The sequence below is a fragment of the Ctenocephalides felis genome, unplaced genomic scaffold (assembly GCF_003426905.1).
Source record: "Ctenocephalides felis isolate EL2017-DRISC unplaced genomic scaffold, ASM342690v1 CF-g0.4_SCAFFOLD_01372, whole genome shotgun sequence".
In the NCBI taxonomy this organism is placed as follows: Eukaryota; Metazoa; Arthropoda; class Insecta; order Siphonaptera; family Pulicidae; genus Ctenocephalides; species Ctenocephalides felis.
The window spans coordinates 1-24,806 of record NW_020537526.1 but is presented as its reverse complement, the minus strand read 5'-3'; the positions used below and the strand labels follow the sequence as shown (position 1 = coordinate 24,806).

Sequence of the window (24,806 nt, the reverse complement as noted above, 5' to 3'; positions counted from 1 at the left end):
TTTGTGCACTTCAAAGCTTATAGCGCCTAGTTCAAAAAAATTAAACTAGTGACGCATGGCATTATTCCATTAATTACTACAAATTCCTGGAACTTCTCGTACTAAAAATTACATTTTATAAAGAGCTTCAAGATTTTTAGAAAAATGAAAAAATTGCCTTTTAAGAAACGTTTTTTATATGTATACTGACATTTTTTGAAAATTATGAACTTTTTTCAAAGCAATCGCGCTGCAAAAAATTTCAAAAATATTTTGAAATATAAAAAAAAGAGTGCGCGTAAGAATCACACGCGATTGAAGTAAAACTTATTTGCAATTATATTGTAGCAAATTTAAGTTGAGTAAAAATAAATACACCATATAAAAATTTTGTATAATGTTTATTAGTAATATGGTAACACTCGTGATGCACACATTTATTAGTGTCGTATCAGCTTATTGTTTTAAAGTTAAATTTTTAACGTATTTTAGAAGTATTGTTCAAAAATCAGTAAAAAATGCAAAGAAATTACACATTTCTTGTACAATATTGAAAAAAAAAATTATTTTATTTGATATGTATTATTTCTGTGTAGTTAATAATTATTAAATTTAGAGTATGGATACCACTAGGTATAAACAAGCCTTAAGATTTTTGTTCAAAAGTAAATTTTTCATATTTGTTCCACGCACATCTTCAACATTCAAAGTTCAACAGATGCGAAACATTTGCAACAAAAACAAAAGTTACAATTCAATTTCTCGGAATAAACAAACCATTTTCTAAGCACTGGCTCCCCATTTTTCATTTCTTCTATTATAATTAGTATATATTTCTTTAATAAGTACCGTTTCAAATAAATCAGCTCGCAATTTTTCATCAATAATGCCCAATAATTAATTTAAACTTTCGTAGGTTTGCGCTTAGGGGATGAACACTAGATAATTTTTTTTCGATTTTACGTTAACTTCAAACGAAGAAAAAATGTAATAAGTACATTAACAATAAGCAAAACAATAATTTACTAACTTGTAGGGTTAAAAATCGGTTAATTGTTTCTACTGTATCACATTGCAAATTGAATATGCTTTTTGTGTCTCCGTATCCATAGTTAAGTTAGATTGTTTATTATAAACAATTAAAAATATATATATATATTATAAATTTCATTTCCGATCGCATGCAAGGCAGGACCGACTCTGGATGCGCACATTGGTGCACATTTAGGCTTCACTCTTGCATCGGAATACGGAATTGCGAGATGTACCTACTATACAATAAAAAATTCGTTTTAAAATTTTTTATATATTTGTTCTGATTTATTCTGATTTAAAATTACAAGAATTTTTTTTATTGTGCATTGTGAACAATTATAATTATGAAATAATTAGAATTACTACAATTACATGTAAGTTTTCACACCGTACCACTTTCTTATAAATTAGCTTTAATTAATAATTTCTATCTGTGCTTTCAAACTATAGTTTATATAGAGTCTCTATAGAGTCCACTGAAGATGACACAAAACAATGTGTCGAAACGTATGGAAACAATAAGAATGTTATAAGTTTATACAAGTTTTTAATTGATGTATTGCCTTGAAGACAGATTCTCACATATCTCTACATCAAAATTATTAAAATTTTAATATATATATATATTTATATTTAATATATATATATATATATATATATATATATGTATCCGTTTACAACACTAATAACTTTATTAGAACAAATTGGTATAGAAAAACTACATGGTCGGGTAGATACTTACACTATTCCTCATACTGTCCCAGAAACTATAAGATAAACACTATTATTTCCCTTACAGACCATGCTATTTTGTTGTCTCACCAAACTTTCCATCCACAAAATTTATCCCTAGTAAAAATAACTCTAATTGAAAATGGTTACCCAAAAAATCTCATTCATTCAGTTATTCAAAAAAGACGAACTTTTTTAAAAACACAAATTAATTCTCCCAATACCAGTACCAACATCAAAAACACCAATCTTATTTACTGCAGCATACCATACGTTGAAGATTTATATTATTATTTTGCCAAAATTTTGTTAGAAGAAAACATTTTAGTATCAGGCTCATCCTTACACTCCTTCAACCAATTCTTTACGAACATTAAATCCCCTACCCCATCCAATTTCAATACTAATGTAGTATATTCTGTTTCTTGTAATGACTGTGCTTTTCAACATATTGGACAAACCTCGCAATATGTACACAAGAGAATGAGACAACATGAACTAAGTGTGGTCCACCATAAACAAAAAAATTTCAAAAGTACCCTAGTACAACACTCTATAGAAAACGCCCATTCATTTAATTTCACTCCAAAGATTTTATATCATGAAAGTTGCATCTTTAGGAGATTATTCGCGGAGAGTTGTCTTATTCTCATGAATGTTTCTAACAGTGTCAACATTAGATCAGGTCACAACCTATTACATGATTCATATTTAAATTTTTTACACTTTTTGACAAACAATTAATATCGACTTCCTTTTAAGTTCAATAATTTAGGTATTTACACCCTAACATGAAAAAACACACACATACAATCTCACAGTTCTCGTTTCAAGTGTTTACACGTGTTACATATGAACCACCAAATACAGTTAGTTCGTTTCCAAATGCCAATAGTATAACATCGAATACAATATTATTTGTTTTCAAATAATAATTTAAAAAAAAGACAACACTTTTAGTAATTTTGATTTACAAAAGTTAACTACTCGGCGGAAAAATAACTCACAAATTCATTTTTTGTCAAAAATTCTTGTTTAGTGAAAAAGTGCTAACGTATATTCAAACATACATGTAATTAATTCAATTTATCATTAACCCTTTCTTAAAATAATTTTTCCATAAAATTTCTATCATTTTTAATATCCTGTTCTGATAATCCACTCATTTATTTTTATCATTTTCATTTTGATCATATTATCATATTTCTGTACATTATTATTTGTTACAATTAATTTATTATTTAAGAAAAATCTATTTTCTATTCCTAAACATATTGTTTGCTTAAATCTCATCAAGATCATGTTTCTTGACAGATGTCCTGAAGATGGAACGTACCTAGTTCCGAAACGTTGACAGTAAACAAATAATTAAATAAAGAAATTGTTTATCAAAAACTTTTCTTGTTTTTTTATTTTGTATTATTTTTGGATTCTTGTTCGAAACTCTACAAAATATATATATATTATTCTGTAATCACAAATATAATTTATTATTTATTGTTTTTATTAAAGCACTACGTGCTATTTGAAGGTTATCCGAAGTCCTTGCTGTTAGATTTTGGAATCACGTTTTGTATTCAATTATTTAGTATATAAGAAGTAGTTAAGATTTAGTTAAGCAGTCAGAAATCAGAAGTCAAGTCAGAAGTCAGGAGAAGTCAGAAATCAGGAGTCAAGTCAGGCTTACTGTTTAGATCTTTATTTAAAAATGTAGTCTCTGATTATTGATAACCAAAAGGTTATCAAACAAATTATTTAATTGTAAAAATAGTAAACAATAAAATATCAAGATCAACCAAGAACTAGTGTTTTATCTTATCAACCGCTCAGATCCAGCTACCAACTAATCTCCCATAATCACAGGAGTGATACAAACAGGAAGATTTCAAATTTTGCCGCCGAAAAACTCGCATTTAAAATGTGCTCAATGTTGTCCAACCTGATGACTTGTTCATGAAAACAAAATGGAGAAGAAATATCAAAGTGGTTTATGGAATTATTAAAGATAAATTTAGTAAAAAGGTCAGTGTTTGCATTATATCATATTAAACAATAAACGAATCAGTAAATATCGAAACGCATATATTATTATACACTTAGACTTCTCAATTTTTAAGAACTCATCACCAGTTTATTTATTATAACCTACAAACTTCAAACATGTCTGAAGAAACAAATTCAAACAAAACAATTAAAACCGAACCGATCGATGATTATCTTCAAGTTAAACAGGAATTCGATGATTATGAAAATACATTAGATTTGTATATGGATGATGATATATGTCTGCAGCAGTTTCTAAAATCTGAGGTTACAATTGATGAGGAAATAAAACAAGAGACGACTGATGACCAACATGATGTGACTAGTATAAATAAAACAGTTTTAGATGAAAATTCTTCTGTATGTAACGACGAGATCAGTGAATCAAGTACGATAGTCGATAGTACAAACAAAACATTAGAAAAAGTTTCAGGAAAAGATAAGACAACTAGTAAGTTTAAATACAAATGTAAATCATGCAGTAAAATATTTGTATCCAAACGTAACTTGAAACAACATGAAAGGATCCATACTGGAGAACGGCCTTATGAGTGTAAAATATGCAATAAAACATTTTCGCAGTCAAGTACTTTAAGACAGCACTTATCAGTTCATACTGGAGAACGGCCTCATGAGTGCAAAATATGCAATAAAAGATTTTCACAGTTAAGTAATTTAAGACAGCATTTATCAGTGCATACTGAAGAACGACTTTACGCATGTGATATATGTAATAAAACATTCAAAATGAAAAAAATTTTAAAACAACATAAAGCGGTCCATTCTGGAGAACGCTCTTATGAGTGCAAAATATGCAATAAAAAATTTTCACAGTTAAGTAATTTAAGACAGCATTTATCAGTTCATACTGGAGAACGTACTTATGTGTGCGAAATATGCAATAAAACATTCACAGCAAAAAATAGCTTAATCCTACATGAAATGATCCATACTGGAGAACGGCCTCATGAGTGCAAAATATGCAATAAAAGATTTGCACTGATAGTTAGTTTAAGAAAGCATTCATCAGTGCATACTGAAGAACGCGCTTATGAATGTGAAATATGCAATAAAAAATTGAAAACAAAACAAACATTAACTCAACATAAAATAGTACATACTGGGGAACGGCCTTATGAGTGTAATATATGCAATAAAACATTTTCACAGTCAAGTAGTTTAAGACAGCATTTATCAGTGCATACTGAAGAACGACCTTATCCATGTGATATATGCAATAAAAGATACAAAACAAAAGATATATTAATGCGACATGAAAGAGGACATACTTGAGAACAAACTGTAAAAAAACTGCCAACAAAACTGATAAATTAGCCTAGAAACTGTCCGGCCTTATAATCCTTATCAATCGCTCAACTTATATTGATACACAGGATATTAAATGCAATTTATTTAATATATATTTCAGTTACAACTATGGTTGTTACTCCTAACCACTAGTCTTGTATGTAATTATTTACTAATATAAATACATAGTACAAATGCTATTTATTTCTGTTTTGTTCAAAACATTACTATTTTTGTTCTTCAATTCTTCAATATTCTTAGTAAAACTCCTTTAGGCGCTACTAGGGTGTAAATCTGTGCAAATGCAATGGAAGACGTTACGGCCGAGTCGAGTGCCAATGATTCGTCGTAATGAGTGCAATGCCCCCAAACTTTTTAATCCGGCCCTGGTTCTAGTAGAAATCTTGATTTAATAAAACATGTCTGAATCGGTAGAATAATTTATCCCGTCTTCAGTAAATAATTAAACAAATGAAAAATCTGTGCCGTGTAAGAAATGTAAGTTTATTGAAATAATATCTTTATTATTTGTGGTTAATATATATTTTTAGAAATTATTTTCATAGACAAGAAGGCCAGTTCATTTTATGGATTGATTCTGATCTGGTTTTATAAATTTGCGGATCATTTTCTAATCAAACTCATTATTCTTGGGAGTCACATTGAAAATTTTATTGATGTATCATATGTTTAAATAAAAATTATCAAATTTATAAGCTTTTTTGAAGAAATATTAAAGCTCTATTCATTTTTTAAAACTTTGTCAAGAGGAATCGTACATACAAGTACAATTTTATTTTAAATATTAAATAAACCCATGGCGAACTAACATAATATTAATTGTTATTTAGTGATCATTTCTCTGTTCGTATATAAAAATATTTTTTCTCTTAAATAAAATTGTATAGAATAAAACTGAATCCTTAACTGACAATTTCGTATGCTTATGTCCAATGATTATTTTTGAATATCAATTGGCATATTTTTCATGTAAATGAAATTTTTATCATTAGAAAAAAGTATGTATGCATGTGTTTGTTCGATTGCAATTTTTAATTTTCGGAGGTACAGAGCGCAAAGGGTGCAAAAATGCAGTTTTTGAGAGTACAGATTATCCGATTGGAATGATTCAAGAAATATTTTCTTGATAAAATATTGTGTTGATGGTATAAAGATAAGTTTTTAATAACAAGAAAGAAGGATAACATATCACAGAATTGGCCCCTATATTTATTATTAAATTTTTCATTATTAATTATTCTTTATATATATATATATATATATATATATATATATATATATATTTGTCTTCCCCTCAAATATTTTTGTATATTGAGGTTTTACATTTTTTGTTGAAATTAATAATAATTTTAATTTCAAATTTTGCGGCCGAAAAACTCGCATTTAAAATGTGCTCAATGTTGTCCAACCTGGTCACTTGTTCATGAAATGAAAACAGAAAACAAGTATCAAAGTGGTTTATAGAATTATTAAAGTTAAAATTCGAAGATAAACTTAGTAAAAAGGTCAGTGTTAGCATTATATCATATTAAACAATAAACGAATTAGTAAATATCGAAACGCATATATTATTATACACTTAGACTTCTCAATTTTTAAGAACTCATCACCAGTTTGTTTATTATAACCTACAAACTTCAAACATGTCTGAAGAAACAGATTTTAACAAAACAATTAAAATTGAACCGTTCGATGATTATCCTCAAGTGAAACAGGAATTCGATGATTGTGAAAATACATTAGAATTGTATATGGATGATGATATATGTCTGCACCAATTTTTAAAATCTGAGGTTACAATTGACGAGGAAATAAAACAAGAAACGATTGATAACCAACATGATATGACTAACACAAACAAAACAGTTTCATATGAAAGTTCTTATATATGCGATGAAGAGGTCAATAATTCATGTAATTTAGTCGATAGCACAAACAAATCATTTGAAGGAGTTTCAGCAAAAACTAATAACTTGAAACCATATAAATGTGAATCATGCAATAAAACATTCACAGCAAAACAAAACTTACAAAAACATGAAATGATTCACACTGGGGAACGCCCTCATGAGTGCAAAATATGCAATAAAAGATTTTCACAGGCAGGTAATTTAAGAAAGCATTTATCAGTGCATACTGAAGAACGCGCTTATGATTGTGAAATATGCAATAGAAAATTCAAAACAAAAGAAAACTTAATTAAACATAAAGTGGTCCACACTGGAGAACGGTCTCATGAGTGCAAGATATGCAAAAAAACATTTTCACAATCAAGGAATTTAAGACAGCATTTATCAGTGCATGCTGAAGAACGACCTTACGCATGTGATATATGTAATAAAACATTCAAAATGAAAAAAATTTTAAAACAACATAAAGCGGTCCATTCTGGAGAACGCTCTTATGAGTGCAAAATATGTAATAAAACATTTTCACGGTTAAGTCATTTAAAAAGACATTTATCAGTTCATACTGGAGAACGGCCTCATGAGTGCAAAATATGTAATAAAAGATTCACACGGGTAAATATTTTAAAATTACATTCATCAGTGCATACTGAAGAAAGACCTTATGAATGTAAGACATGCAATAAAACATTCAAAACAAAACCTGCATTAATGCGACATGAAAGAGGACATACTAGAGAACAAACTGTAATTAAAAAGTCAACAAATTAGTTGAATAAGTCTGGAAACTGTCCCACCTTATCTATTACACAACTTATATTGATACCGCATATTAATTGCAATTTATTTAACATGTATATATTTAAGTCACAACTTTGTTTGTTACTCATAATCAGTGTATTGTATGTAAGTGTTTAATAATATAAATACATAGTACAAATTCTATTTATTTTTGTTTTATTGAAAACCCCCTAGTATTTTTGTAAAATTCTACAATATCTATTATTATTAACTTTACAAAGCAAAATATAAGAATGATTTAAAGGGGCTGTATTGCAATATTTAATTTGTTCCTTAATATATTTTAAGATAAAACTTTTTAGGCGAAACTAGGGAGTAAATCTGTGAAAATGCAACGGAAGTGCGTTACGCTCGAATGCCAATGATTCGTCATTCGCTCTCGGTGATATCATTTCTATACGGGTCGATTGCGATTGGTCGTCGTGTCGCGTGAGTATGATTGCTTTAATTGTATGAAAATAATAAAACAAATGAAAAATCTGTGCCGTGTAAGAAACGTAAGCTTATTGAAGTAATTTGTATTTGTGTATTTTTTTTTAATTTATTTATTTATTTGATATAATTCGTACATACTGTATCTCAGTCAGACAATTGTACTGGCATGAGAGATCACAGCAATTATAACAAAAATAAAATCTAAATTTTATGTAACAGACTTACATTTTAAGACATCTATATATTTTTACTTTTTACTATTATACATATATATATATATACAGTAGCGGCGCTAGGCGTCGGCGGTGTCGGCGGTGTCGGCGATCGCCGACGGCCTCGCGTTCTTGGGGCCTCGCAAGAGGCCCCAGAAAAAATTTAATGATTTAAAATTTAGTTTTTCATTTTTCTTTAGTTTTTTTCATACTGATGTGCAAGTGAAGAAAATAATTAGTGGTTTACAGGCACCATAGATAAACAAGTATAAAGGCACTATCATATTAGATAGAAAACTTGCGGGATATTCCGTAGTCAACAAAATAATAGTACATTACGGCGCTAGAGGCGCTAGTGTTCATAGCAGGTTTCAGAACTTTTTGCAAAAGGTTTAAATACTAAATAACTTTGATTTATGTACATGCCGATAGATGCTTTCTTGACATATTTTCTTTTTTGAATTATTAACGTTTTTTTTAATGCTCAATAACTACTATATAAAAACTTAATATATGAATATAAAACTCAGTTAGAAGAATGTATACAATTTATTAATTATACAGAAAATACACATGTTTATACATAAGTTATTTGACATATAAACAATATCACAAAAACCATAATACATGAAAAAAAAAAGTAACAAATAATTCAATAAGCATAAAATCACAATATCACAAAAACCTTAATACATAAAATAAAAAAGAAGCAAATAATTCAATAAACTTAAAAGTTTCTATATACAGTTTACCATCGAAAATACACATAACATTATTTCACTGTAAAATATAATGACCATGTGGCATCATCACATTCAAGTTGAATTTGGCTTTTTCTGTTTATTACGGACTCTTTTAAGAACACGATTCTTCCTACATTTTATTAGAGCCTTTCGTTTTACTCGATCATTAATATTGCAATGAATATATTTGCCAGTTAGGTGCCTACCTACAGACTTACACCAAAACCTTATAAAAAAAGTAAGAAAGGAATTGCAAAATATTTTTTTCAAATCATGAACTAAACAGGTGAATTTGAAATCATAAAAAACATACTTGTAAAGCATATTTCGAAGTTTGACTTTGAGACTGTTTTCGATACAAACATCTTGCATAAAAAAATCGACTACGTTGCTGCATTTACAGAACAAATCATAAAATTCCTTCCCTGGTACGAGAAGAGATTTTCTAGTGTAATCTCTTGATTTAATGTAAGACGCCTTATCATCATTGATGGGTTCTGATAAGATGTCAGATGTACATGTCGAGCATTTTTTAACTAACTTCATTAATTTTTTGGCATAAAAACCAGCAACATATGCGTTTGCTGTTTCCTCGTACGCATTCAAATCTCCGAAAGGAAAAAAATCAGGAATAATTGTTTCCTGATCAAGAGCTGCAATATCTTCTGGGTCTTTATCATCAATTAAAAATGTTTTAAAGGGGCCGAGTATGCCAGTATTATCATCATCTTCACAATTTGCAGATGGTGAATGATATGATGACAAATTATTAATTATTAAGGTTTTGAAGGCTGCAATAAAATTAAAGCAATTCAAATTAGTGTTACAACCGCCCTGGCTTCTGACACTACTAAAAAAATTTTCCAGGGGATCCTGGTTGAAATATCTTAAACATAAATGATCAAACCCTGCCTTATTTAATTTTGACCAAATATATCGTAAACGCTTAAGAGTATCTATCCAATTTTTGACGCATGGTGGTTTTGTTTCTGATGTAGCAGACCCCTTCTTTCTAACAAAATACAAAGAATTCAATACTTGCTCCGCATCTATCCAAAATTTTAAATGTTCTGATTCATTTGTTATAGCGCATCGGAGATAGTTACCCGTTTTTGGACTTATTGATACTCCGTTAACGCTGTCAAACAAGCAGTCCATGAACTTCAAAAATTCACTAGTGCCATAGGTAGTTGCCGAAGCATCTACCCTGGTAAAATATGAATTTTGAAGTCCAATCGCTACACGCTTTGAGAACACTTGTGCCGCTAATGATACCTTCATGACTTTCCAACATTTTTGATAAATATGTTGAGCGGTTAAAGTGGGACAACATCGATATATGCTTAACTTAGAGTCATATTCATAAAAACTCAGAATATCACTCCAAGCAGCTTCGAGTTGTACCCCCTTTGTGCTGGTAAATTTAACATTACATTTTGCAAAGTTATTCCTCATACACTTCAACATATGAGGAGGATCAAACAAAGGAACTATTGCATGCCCGTTTATTTCGAATTCTAATCTATTATCATCATTATTTCTACCATAACGTTTATTAGTTTCATTTATAAGCATGCTAACAGCTTTGCGATTTGCAGGGTATTGATCGCAAACTGTTGCCACAATGTTTAAATTAATACTAAGTAACTTTTTTACTACTTCTTCAATGCAGCATTTCAAATTCAAAGCATTCACACCACCATCAGAAAAATAAAAAGCAACTGGCCATTTCCGTTTGTTCTTTACACCCTTAATCATAAACACCAGTGCGTGGTCAGCAAATGCTTCAATTCTACCATTAGCAAGCTCTTCAAAACCTACAATATAATCTTTTGTGCAGTCATATGTGAGAAAAGTTGAAAGTGAAATTTCATCAAACATAACAATGCAATAATTGTCTTTATCATCACTCAGATGAGATAATGATGATTGCAATGTTTTAAAAATGCTTTCGTTAATGCCACTATGCATTGGAACTTTTGTAAGTAACTTTCGCAAAGATGTTATTGAAGGCAAAATAAATATATGTCTCCAGAATCTATAAGCTTTTGGACTTTTCTTGAGTAAAGACAAAGCAAGTACTTTTTCATCTGTAGTGAATCTCCTTCCTTGAACTTTTTTAGAGTGTTCTCTAAGCTGACATGTTATGAATTGACGTGCTCGTTCATTCAAGGTTTTAGGAATGTGGGAAAATTGTTTCGCATACATCACACTTTGACGTAGCCTGGCCTTGTATGACTTACAATTTTTTTGTATTCTGAGCATGTCCTTTTTCAATTTTTTTGATAATAGGTATAATTTTTTTGCCTTTGGTGTCAGACAGGACACTCGCTTCACTGAAAATAAACATGATTTAGCATTATTTTTAAATGGAGAGACTATTGAATAGTGATGATATTTATTATATTTATTCACCTGTATTACGTGTTGGCGTGACATGTCCCTGATTTTCCATTGTATTGGACACAAATTCTTCATTTACTACAACTTTATCAAAACTTGCAGAACATTCCTTATTGATATTTTGTGGCAAGCTTTCCAAAGTATAACTTTCCCCCTGGGTGGAAATGTTATTTGTGCTCAAACAATGTTCTCCCAATAATCGATAATTAACAATTTTCCCTTTAATTGTTTTCATATTAATACCAAGCTCTTAAAATTATGAAAAATATATGATTTTACTGTATATTGAACTTTGTTTTGTTTATTGAAAATACTTACGAAACGTTGCTCTATCCAAAAGGCAATTTTCTTCGTCGTATGGGTCTCCATGAAATCCTGAATAATAGACAATAATAGCTGACAAATTGTTAACAAAATATATACATTTGCATATTATATAACATTAAATTCCTTGCAATACTAACCAGGCATATTTAACGTTGGCAAAGCGTTAATTTTAAGATTTGTCATATTTTTCTTTTGTGGCTGTGTTTTACAACAATCTGCAAAATGATTGTCGCAAACAAATCGACTTATTCGCATTTTTTCAATCTCCACATCATCCAATTTTGGATTATTCACTCGCCTAATCCAAATCTCATACATCTATAATATTTTGCATTTTAATTTATAACCTATTGAAGAAACACAATATTATATTTTACATACCTTGTCATTCCTTGTTGGAAAACCATGTAATCTCACGGTTTTCTTATTTTCTAAGCAACCAGGAACGTGACAAGTCATTTTTAACACCCTCACTGCACTTTTGTAACTTTATAAGAAAATTCTTCAAACTTCACCAACTAATCGAAAATTATATCAGAACGAACTACGAACGTAATGGAGACTTACGGGATTTACCGGAACAGTATAGGGAAGGGGTTTACGGGAGGGCTTGGAATTGCTCGTATCCATCATAGCGTTCGACTTACGCATGACGGGAGTGGATACTCGCGACATCTGCGCTAACTAGCGTCGTAAGCGCGAATCATGCAAGCGATCACTGACATTTGTTAGTGGGTAGTTATACTTGTTTATCTATGGTAGTGCCCCCCAAGGGCACTATAATTTTACTCTCTTATATCTAATGAACACTATCTAATAATGTCTGTCAACACTATAAATGAGAAGTAGTAGTAGTAGAGATGAACGGCCGCGATTTTTTTTCTTTCATAAGGGTTAAGAGATTTGTAAAAATCTATTTTTAAAGAAAAAAATCATATAGAGATAACAATTACAGTCTAAACTAACAAATTTTATGGAACTACGATAATTGATTAATTATAAAAATTCATTAAATTGTGGAATAATGGGCCGAGCTTTCAGGTAATATCATGTGTATGTTCTATGTGCGGATTTGTGCACTCAAATCATATGATTGTAGATTTTTCTAATTAATCAATTGTAGATTGCAAAATTTTGCCTAATAAGTTACTGATTAGGTCGGTGGTTTCCTATCATTTTCATTCCGAATGACTTGAACGGTCGAGAATTCATAAAATTAGCTAATCGAATGATTTGGCAAAAAAGAAACTTCTTCGGAATAGTTATTTGATTTCAGTGTTTTTCTAATATCTGAAGAACGAACTATTTTGGCCGAAGAATTTGTTTTTTTTAACTTGTGTAATTTTTAACTTCCCGTAGGGTAAGTTATAGTAACCGCAAAAAATTGAGAATGAAAATTTTCATACATCTTTTCGTTACGAAGGTTTCTAAACATTTTGGCATACCTTAAGAAAAATGGATGTATGTGTGTGTGTATATATGTATATATGCGCGGATACAAATTTTCGGTGACGATTTCGTGAATATGAATCAACCAATTTGAAAAGTTCAAAAAACAATTGATTAAAATCGTTAAAACTTTTAAAGAATTTAAATTGCAGCAGGAAAAGTTTCAGCAGCTTGCCTTTAGGCACGATGCCACGCATTATTAGTCAACTTTGATTGAAAAAAGGGGGGCCTCGCAAACGAATTTCGCCGACGCCTACGAATGGTCTAGCGCCGCCACTGTATATATATATATATTATATATATATATATATATATATATATATATATATATATACACAGAACACTTGCGTACATACATACGTGGTTACTATATATTTTAGAAATTATTTCTATGGGCAAGACCAGTGCTGAATTAACCCATAAGGGGCGACAACTTTTTTAGAATGTCAAAATTTTTAACCAGATAAAATGTCAAGATAATTCATATTAAGGATTGATTCTGATCTGGTTTTATAAATTTGCGAATCATTTTCTATGAAATAGAGTAATTCATTTTCTAATCAAACTTATTATTCCTGGGAGTCACATTGAAAATTTTAGTGATGTAATGTATTTTTAACTTCCCGTAGGGTAAGTTATAGTAATGGGCCGGAAATCGAAAATGAAAATTTTTGCATTTCTCGACGTTTTGAAGGTTTCTGAACATTTTTAAGGGGCATACATCAGAAACTAAATGGATGTGTGTGTGTGCGTGTATGTGAACAGATTTTTTGCCGTAAATCGACGTTTTCTCAAAAACGACTGGACCGATTTTGAAAATTTAAAAGCCATTCGATGTATTTCGATGAGGACTAGCGTTTATCAGTTCTGCGATACGCTCTGCCAAGCCGTTTCTTTGTAATTTGGAAAAAAGTGGTAAACATTTCGTCCACATTTGAGCTCATTCTACCTAATAGATTTTAAAAAATCGAAAACTGTTCGAAAGATATTAGTTGGAAATGATACTGATTAGTTTTAGGTAAAAATCTACCGAGCCGTTTTCTTGTAATTAATTGCTGAAAACGAAATTTAAGCCGATTTTTGTGAAACTTTCTTTGGTGATATATATCATGGTCATACAGAACTTACTGAAATATTACGGCCTTACGACAAGTAGTTTAATATTAAAAATTCGTCAAACTTTGCTAAAATTATTATCGTTTTTTTAAAGTAGGATTGATGAAGTATATTATTTACACATTTTTTTTTGATTAAGTCGATTATTTACACATATCGGGAAGTTCATGTAACTTGCCTCAAGGCCAAATACCAAACCAACTAGTTTTTTACTTTTTCGTTGGCTATATAATCTCATGTTTTGATCAGCTGTAATATCTGTCTTGCCTAAAAAATATTTTCCATTTTAATAACTTTAAAGTTTCATAGAAACTACGAATAATATAGAAATAATTTCTAATCGATAAACTTACGTCAAAGTACATGGAACAAATGTTTAACCTTTTCCACTCGCGAATTCCGAGGTTTACATGAATTTTGCCGCCGGAGCGTCGGCATCCGAGTGGAAAGGGTTAATTTGTTTGATTATTTTCAAGAAACAGGGTAAAATATTTTTCTGATTCAGACATTTTTCATTAAATCAAGATTTGTACTACGATGTAACTTTAAACCGTTTATACGCATACAACGACAGAATCTCTATTCACATACACGACGACTAACCACAATCGACCCGCATTAAAATGATTTCATCGAAAGCGAATGGCGTACAGTTCAGGCGTAACGCTATTTCCGTTGCATTTGTACAGATTTACACCCTAGTCGCGCCTAAAGAAGTTTTACTTCAATAAAACAAATACTCAAACTTCGACTTTAATTTTACAGTCCACATAATGTTACCAACTTTGTTAGAAGACATATATATTTTTATATATCAATAAAAAGGTAATAAAATTCTTTATAAAATCATGAAACAATAACTACACATTGCTATATTGAAAATAAAACAAATACCTAAACTTTTACTTTCATTCTACAGTCCATGTAATGGGACCAAAGTAATGTAGTATTTACTGTATATTTCATACAATTTATACATTTATTACTACATGCAAAAAAATTTCACAATATTTGAATTTAAGTGAACAAATAATGCTTATGTTTCATTGATCTTCACCACGCTTCTGACTGTGAAATGCCATGTGTCTCTTCAAGTAAATTCCTTATTACATACTTCACATTTATATGAAGGCTCTCATTTATGTATCAGCGTGTGTTTTTTCATATGACCTCTTTCTGTGAATGTTTTTTTTGGTGAACTCCAGTGTGAACGATCATGTGACGTTTCAGACTACCTCTTTCTGTGAATGCCTTATTGCATATATTGCATTCATAGGGACGTACTCCACTGTGTATCAGCATGTGACTTTTCAGATTACCTGATTGTGTAAATTTCTTTTTGCATATATTGCATGCATGGGGGCGTACTCCATTATGAATGAGCATGTGTTTCTTCAGATCACCTGCTCGCATGAATGCCTTTTTGCATACATTGCATTCATGAGGACGTGCTCCAATGTGTATCAGCATGTGACTTTTCAGATTGGATAATAGTGTGAAAGTCTTATTGCATATACTGCATCGATAGGGTCGCTCACCTCTGTGAATAAGCAGGTGACTTTTCAGATTACATAATAGTGTGAATGTCTTATTGCATATACTGCATTCGTGGGGTCGCTCACCTCTGTGAATAAGCATGTGCCTTTTCAGACTACCTAATTGACTGAAAGTCTTATGACAGATTTTGCATTTGAAAGGACATTCTTTGATTTTGTTAGGAATATGATCGGCCATATGCTCTTTTAAATGATTTGATTCTGCAAATGATCTATTGCAAAGGTCACATTCATAAGTTGATGTCTCAACTAACTCCTGTTTGACTTCTTCTTCAATTGTCACTTCGGAATTCATAAATCTTTCTAAACACGTATCATCATCTTCAGCACACAATTCAGATTTAACAACAACGTCGGAATCATCAAAATCAACCTCTATTTCGAGTTTAATGTCTTCTGGTGAATATTCTGGTGGTTCAATTTTAACTGCCTGATCATTCATAGACGTAATTGTTTCCTCCGACATTTTTAAATATTGTCACAAAAAAAATAGTTTTGTACTAAATAATAGTCTAGTTTTATCAATAATTTTTCTGAATGTGATAAAAAATTTCAACTTTTACATTATTATTTGAGAAGCTAAGAATTTGACGGAAATTTGACACTTGCTAAGAGTGCAAAATCCATAGATAAAAGAAGACAAGTTCAGTGTTGCCAGGTCCACCATAGAGAAAAACTGTAGATAGGCCAGAAAAAAACTGTAGAAAACTGTAGATTTCAAATTGAAAAACTGTAAATCTACAGCTTCATCATTAAATGATGGTAATATTATATAGTTATAATAGAATATTTATAGCAACTAACAAAATATAACATTAGTGGTATTTTTGAAAAAAAAAGTTGTAAGCAATTATGATCTCTGGCGGTTTTGTATATTCATTCAGCCCAAACATCGTTACCTATCAAAAAGCGATAATTCTTGAATATAGGTTTTCCATCGTAGCTTACACAATATATAGTATATTTTATTAATTATTTATTATTTCATGTTATTATTAGTAAAGATAGATGTGAATCAAACTTAAACTAGTTGAGTATTAAATAAAACAAAATGCAATGAATAATTTTATTTAAAATATTGATTATTTAGATTATATATTACATTCGTAAAGGTTGAAAATATTACCATTTGATAATAATATGCTTTCAACGCATTAACAAATCAGTTGGTTTTCAACTTTAAATTTAACAATCTATTTTTTGTGTCGACAAATCGATTTAGATTGACTTATGGCCCGTCTCCACTGCACGAACGCGCACGGCAAATCCTGTTTTTGACATGCGCGTGGTTTGCTTTTGCTTGCAAAATTTCTGTCTGCGCACTTTGCGAACAGATTCGCCGTACGAATTCGTGCAATGGAGCGGGCATAGTCATATTAAAATAGACATTATACATATAATATATAGAGTAATTTATAAAAATAAAAGTAATTTATAAAAATATTCCTGTTGGGATTATAAGCTTGAAGATGATTATCAAAACCATATCAAAACATTTCTTTCTAAAATTTTACGACGGGAAAAATTCCTTATGCTGCAAGTATCACCTTAAATTAGTTCAATTTAATATCATTGATTAAAACACATGATTAATTAGTACACAACCGTTTTCTCTGTTATAATCAGGTAAAATATCTTATAATGTCAGAAGAAAAAACTACCTCGGTTAAAATTGAACCACTAGAATATTCAGCAGAAGATCCTCAAGATGAAGAGGATATGAAGTCGGAATCTTGTTCAGAGAATGGAGAAACATGTCTGGAAAGATTTATGAATTCTAAAATAACTGTAGAGGAAGAAATCAAACAGGAATTAATGCAGGCTCCTATAAACCCTTTCGTATGCACAATATGTGATAATGCATTTGCTTTAAGACACCATTTAGATCGACATATTATTGCTCATAACAGAGAACTGCCAATTCATGCCGGAGAACTTCTTTTGAAGTGCAAAATATGCAACAGAGACTTCCATTCATCAAAAGGTTTGAAACGACATATGTACACTCATACTGGAGAACAGCAACATATTGCTCATAACAGAGAACAGCCAATTCATTCTGGAGAACTTCCTTGCAAATGCAATATATGTAACAGAAACTTTTGTTCACCAAAAGGTTTGAAACGACATATGTTCACTCATACTGGAAAACAGCAACATATCTGCAAAATATGTGATAAGACATTCACACGATTGATTCGATTAGAGAAACACATGCTTATTCATTCTGAAGAACTTCCTTATAACTGTGGAATATGTAACAAACTATTTCGTTTCGTATATAGTTTAAAAAAACATATGACTAATCATTCTGGAAATTTTCTTCAGAAATGTGGAATATGCAATAAATCATTAGTACAATCTGATGCTTTAAATGCACACAAGTTTATCAATTCTAGAGAATTTCCTTATCAATGTGAAACATGTAGCAAATCTCTTCATGCATCAAAAACTTTAAATAAGCATAAAGCTCAATAATTTAAAGTATATGAGAAGAGACACTTGGGTGCTCACGTGAAAGCCAGTGAAATATTTATAAACGATTATTTCTGTAAACCTGCTCTAATATTATGATTATTCTAGTATTGTTTAAATTGATGTACACATTTATATATTGATCGTAAGCTTTTAGGACATACAAGCACTTGGTTGTGCATTATAATTAATTTTTTTACAGATTTTTTAGTGATATCAGTTCATGCAACTTGCCTCAAGGCAAAATGCTACTTACATCTAGTAGTTTTAGTTAAATTATATATCGATTTTATTAGCAATAATATGTTATTCAATGTCTCTTACTGTGATTGTTAATTTTAAATTTGCCTCTTTTACAAATTATCGTTATATTGTTCTTGTGTTGGCAGCATTTATACATAACGATTTTCATTGTTATGACATGACAGAATTGGCATCACTGGAAGGCTTTTAATATCAACATTCAACAAGACGTTTGTAACCTAGAAGCAAACTTTGCAATGATGATGTTTAATTAATTTATTTTTTAATATTAAATTTGTATATTTAAGTTTTAATTTAGTCAAAAATGAAGAAAGAACGTTCAGTGGATAATTCCAGACCGTTTAAATTATAAGTAGTCTACCAAGTTTTCATTCGCAGGTGTATAGATATATAAATTCATTAAAAATATTTATTTTACAGCTCATCAAATATTAAGTTTGACTGGTATTAGCTTCGAGAGGAAGAGTATAATTGTAAATATTAAATACAAATAATTCTCACTTTATTTTATCAAACTACAAAAATTTGTGTACTCATTTTTATAATAGGGCTTCGTGGAATTGACAATAGTACCTTTGAAAGACAATTTGAGAAGCATTAAACTAAATGCTAAGCAATGTAGAATTTATAGAGTCACATTAGGCGATTGTGAAGCTACTTTTCAATATTTTGATCCCTTTTTGGATATCTGCAAAAATGATTCAAAGACGTAAGTTGTTCTATGTTTTTACCCATAATTATCAATTTCTACTAGTAGGATTGTTGATAAATATCCTTTCTATTACCAGGAGGTCTTTGGAGGTATTTTCCAAGTGTCACTTAGCGGCTGCTCAAAATATAGATCCTGATTGTAATGCAGGAGAATTATTTATCAATGTGCCCCATGAAGCAAGCCATCTCATTGGTGAAGGTAGAGGTTTAAGAGTTGGAATAGAATTTTCTTTAGAGCAACCTCAAGGTGGCTTGCATTTTGTTGTGCCTGAAACTGAAGGCACCATGGAAGAGGTTTGTGAAAGAAAATCACAATATAACGGGCAGTATTTTTATGATTGTTTTTTTAGAGGGCAGCTCATATGTACACCTATGCACATGAAAACTCATCAAGACTCTGGTTTCCTTGCGTGGATTCTTATGCCGAGCCTTGTACTTGGAGTCTTGAGTTCACTGTTGACGCAGCAATGACAGCTGTCTCTTGTGGTGATCTTGTAGAAATTACTATGACGCCTGATATGAGGAGGAAGACTTACCATTATGTTTTAAATACTCCTGCTTGTGCTCCTAATATTGCTTTAGCTGTTGGGTATGAACTAGATGCATCAGTATTGTATGATTTATCAATAACTTTGTGCTTTTTTTTCATTCTAGACCTTTTGAAACTTATGTGGACCCCCATATGCACGAAGTGACCCACTTTTGTCTACCACAACTAATGCCATTATTGAAGAACTCTGTTCGATATATGCATGAAGCTTTTGAGTTTTATGAGGAAACTTTAGCTACCAGATATCCATATCCTTGTTATAAGCAAGTTTTTGTTGATGAGGTGAGTAAAGTTTCTTTAGAATTTAATTTAATTTATAGATTGTAAAATTAATCCCCTTTTATTTTTTTTAGACTGTTCAAGATGTAGCTGCCTACACTACCATGAGCATTCTGAGTACTCATTTGCTTCATTCCATTGCTATAATAGATCAAACTTATATAACCAGGAAAGCAATGTCTCAAGCAATAGCTGAACAATTCTTTGGCTGCTTCATTACAATGCAGAGCTGGTCTGACACCTGGCTCAATAAAGGAATTGCTGAATATCTATGTGGGTTGTACTCGAAGAAATGTTTTGGAAATAATGATTACAGAGAGTGGGTGAGACAGGAATTGTTGGATGTAAGTAACAGATTATATTGTTGTATTACTTTGATATATTATTATTTTACATTGTTCTTGCTTTTAGGTTGTGGCTTATGAAGAACAGTATGGTGGTATAGTTTTGGATCCCAGCCAAGCACCTGCACCGCTTCCTGTTGCCGCTGCCTCTGGCACATCTCCTGTAACAGGTGCAGGTGGGCCCCAAGGACGAGGAGGCAGTCACCATGCTACAGTGGCTCAAAATAATGGGCAGAATGTACACCATTTCCCTACCAGAAGTCTGCATACTATGTCACCAAAGTATATACAGGTATATGATCACATGCATTTTATTAAAGTTGGATGCATTTTGTTAATGCATTTTTTAGGCAATGAGAAAAAAGGCTCATTTAGTCATTAGAATGTTGGAACATCGGATTGGTCAAGAATTACTGCTGCAAGTGTTTAACAAACAATTAGCTTTGGCTACGAATGCTTCTACACAAAAAATTGGTAAAATTCAGTTAATTAACTTATTACATATTATGTTTTTTGTTTATATTCTTATATTTTAGGCAGTGGATTATGGCATCATATGCTAATTTCTACAAATGTCTTCACAAAAGCTATATTTACTGTTACCGGCAAAGATATGGCTGTTTTTGTTGATCAGTGGGTCAGGACTGGTGGACATGCCAGATTTTCGCTGACATCAGTTTTTAATAGAAAAAGGTAATAATCAGAAATCTTGCCATATGTTTTCTGCATTAATTAAAAAGTAAATGAATTTTCTCAATTTAATTTCTTTTTAGAAATACTGTAGAGTTGGAAATCAGACAGGATGCAGTTAGTCAAAGGGGTATTAGAAAATATGTTGGTCCATTGCTAGTTACTTTGCAAGAACTTGATGGAACTTTTAAACATACTTTACAAATTGAAAATACAGTTGTTAAAGCTGACATCACTTGTCATTCCAAGAGTCGTAGAAATAAAAAGAAAAAGATTCCTTTGTGTACAGGAGAAGAAGTTGATATGGATTTGAGCGCTATGGAGTAAGTAAAGTAAAGTTATATTTTCTGCTTTTATATCCATATCGATATATTTTTTCGTTCACAGTGATTCTCCAGTTCTCTGGATTCGCCTGGATCCTGAGATGACTCTTCTTAGATCAACTCAAATCGACCAGCCAGATTACCAATGGCAGTACCAGTTGAGACATGAGCGTGATGTCATTGCTCAGATGGAAGCGATTGATGCATTCGAACGCTACCCAACTCCTGCCTCGCGAATGGCTTCGACTGTCACTATTGAGAATGAGCAAGCATTTTATAAAGTTTGATGCAAAGCTGCTCATTGTCTGACAAAGGTGAGAACAAATATATTATTAGTAATGATTGTTTTTTTTTTAGAGGGCAGCTCATATGTACACCTATGCAGATGAAAACTCAAGACTCTGGTTTCCTTGCGTGGATTCTTATGCCGAGTCTTGTACTTGGAGTCTTGAGTTCACTGTTGACGCAGCAATGACAGCTGTCTCTTGTGGTGATCTTGTAGAAATTACTATGACGCCTGATATGAGGAGGAAGACTTACCATTATGTTTTAAATACTCCTGCTTGTGCTCCTAATATTGCTTTAGCTGTTGGGTATGAACTAGATGCATCAGTATTGTATGATTTATCAATAACTTTGTGCTTTTTTTTCATTCTAGACCTTTTGAAACTTATGTGGACCCCCATATGCACGAAGTGACCCACTTTTGTCTACCACAACTAATGCCATTATTGAAGAACTCTGTTCGATATATGCATGAAGCTTTTGAGTTTTATGAGGAAACTTTAGCTACCAGATATCCATATCCTTGTTATAAGCAAGTTTTTGTTGATGAGGTGAGTAAAGTTTCTTTAGAATTTAATTTAATTTATAGATTGTAAAATTAATCCCCTTTTATTTTTTTTAGACTGTTCAAGATGTAGCTGCCTACACTACCATGAGCATTCTGAGTACTCATTTGCTTCATTCCATTGCTATAATTGATCAAACTTATATAACCAGGAAAGCAATGTCTCAAGCAATAGCTGAACAATTCTTTGGCTGCTTCATTACAATGCAGAGCTGGTCTGACACCTGGCTCAATAAAGGAATTGCTGAATATCTATGTGGGTTGTACTCGAAGAAATGTTTTGGAAATAATGATTACAGAGAGTGGGTGAGACAGGAATTGTTGGATGTAAGTAACAGATTATATTGTTGTATTACTTTGATATATTATTATTTTACATTGTTCTTGCTTTTAGGTTGTGGCTTATGAAGAACAGTATGGTGGTATAGTTTTGGATCCCAGCCAAGCACCTGCACCGCTTCCTGTTGCCGCTGCCTCTGGCACATCTCCTGTAACAGGTGCAGGTGGGCCCCAAGGACGAGGAGGCAGTCACCATGCTACAGTGGCTCAAAATAATGGGCAGAATGTACACCATTTCCCTACCAGAAGTCTGCATACTATGTCACCAAAGTATATACAGGTATATGATCACATGCATTTTATTAAAGTTGGATGCATTTTGTTAATGCATTTTTTAGGCAATGAGAAAAAAGGCTCATTTAGTCATTAGAATGTTGGAACATCGGATTGGTCAAGAATTACTGCTGCAAGTGTTTAACAAACAATTAGCTTTGGCTACGAATGCTTCTACACAAAAAATTGGTAAAATTCAGTTAATTAACTTATTACATATTATGTTTTTTGTTTATATTCTTATATTTTAGGCAGTGGATTATGGCATCATATGCTAATTTCTACAAATGTCTTCACAAAAGCTATATTTACTGTTACCGGCAAAGATATGGCTGTTTTTGTTGATCAGTGGGTCAGGACTGGTGGACATGCCAGATTTTCGCTGACATCAGTTTTTAATAGAAAAAGGTAATAATCAGAAATCTTGCCATATGTTTTCTGCATTAATTAAAAAGTAAATGAATTTTCTCAATTTAATTTCTTTTTAGAAATACTGTAGAGTTGGAAATCAGACAGGATGCAGTTAGTCAAAGGGGTATTAGAAAATATGTTGGTCCATTGCTAGTTACTTTGCAAGAACTTGATGGAACTTTTAAACATACTTTACAAATTGAAAATACAGTTGTTAAAGCTGACATCACTTGTCATTCCAAGAGTCGTAGAAATAAAAAGAAAAAGATTCCTTTGTGTACAGGAGAAGAAGTTGATATGGATTTGAGCGCTATGGAGTAAGTAAAGTAAAGTTATATTTTCTGCTTTTATATCCATATTGATATATTTTCTCTTTCACAGTGATTCTCCAGTTCTCTGGATTCGCCTGGATCCTGAGATGACTCTTCTTAGATCAACTCAAATCGACCAGCCAGATACCAATGGCAGTACCAGTTGAGACATGAGCGTGATGTCATTGCTCAGATGGAAGCGATTGATGCATTGGAACGCTACCCAACTCCTGCCTCGCGAATGGCTTTGACTGTCACTATTGAGAATGAGCAAGCATTTTATAAAGTTCGATGCAAAGCTGCTCATTGTCTGACAAAGGTGAGAACAAATATATTAGTGCTAGATGGAATTAAATGTATTACATGGTTTTAGGTGGCCAATGCAATGGTTTCCACTTGGGCAGGGCCTCCAGCCATGTTGGCTATTTTCAGAAAAATGTTTGGGTCTTTTTCAGCTGCTCATATCATTCGGCAGAAATTTTTACTGATTTTCAACACTATTTTCTACAAAAAACTATACCTGTTGCAATGGCAGGTAAATGACATTCAAAGAAAATTGTTTTCAAACAATATTGTGATAAAATATTACTTAATACATAATGTATATAGGGTGTCCCAGAACTCAACATCAAGCCATAATGGGGTGATAGTATTGACTAACTGTCCTGGAAAAGTTTAGAAAAAAAAATTATCTCAAGTTATTTGAAAATTATGAGCTATTGTTTAATATTAAATATATTATGATATATTGTGACCATTCTTCAATTATTGTATTACTTTTCTTCATTTATACTTTTAATTTATTCATGACAAGTTAGGTCAATACTATCACCCTGTTTTGGGTTGATGTTGGGTTTTGGGGCACCAGTATAAGTAACACTGTCAATTTTTATTTCCACAGGTCTCAGAAATGCTCATG

The 24,806-nt window shown here is 31.5% G+C and overlaps 3 protein-coding genes and 1 pseudogene across 3 annotated transcripts; 3 read left to right on the top strand and 1 right to left on the bottom strand.

Moving 5' to 3' along the window:
• Window positions 1–3,900: 3,900 nt before the first annotated feature.
• LOC113369485 (zinc finger protein 345-like) lies at window positions 3,901–7,796 on the top strand. Its single transcript, XM_026610212.1, has 5 exons — window positions 3,901–4,519; window positions 4,565–5,078; window positions 6,719–7,452; window positions 7,498–7,620; window positions 7,669–7,796. The coding sequence occupies exons 1-5, from the start codon at window positions 3,907–3,909 to the stop codon at window positions 7,794–7,796; spliced, it is 2,112 nt and encodes a 703-aa protein (XP_026465997.1). The 5' UTR covers window positions 3,901–3,906.
• Window positions 7,797–12,778: 4,982 nt separating this feature from the next.
• On the bottom strand, window positions 12,779–16,533 carry LOC113369484 (zinc finger and SCAN domain-containing protein 22-like). Its single transcript, XM_026610211.1, has 2 exons — window positions 15,880–16,533; window positions 12,779–12,859 (listed from the first exon to the last, which is right to left on the bottom strand). The coding sequence occupies exons 1-2, from the start codon at window positions 16,531–16,533 to the stop codon at window positions 12,779–12,781; spliced, it is 735 nt and encodes a 244-aa protein (XP_026465996.1).
• Window positions 16,534–17,708: 1,175 nt separating this feature from the next.
• On the top strand, window positions 17,709–18,545 carry LOC113369483 (zinc finger protein 525-like). The gene has a single exon (XM_026610210.1). The coding sequence runs from the start codon at window positions 17,709–17,711 to the stop codon at window positions 18,543–18,545; it is 837 nt and encodes a 278-aa protein (XP_026465995.1).
• Window positions 18,546–19,110: 565 nt separating this feature from the next.
• Window positions 19,111–24,799, top strand: LOC113369482 (annotated as a pseudogene).
• Window positions 24,800–24,806: the final 7 nt, after the last annotated feature.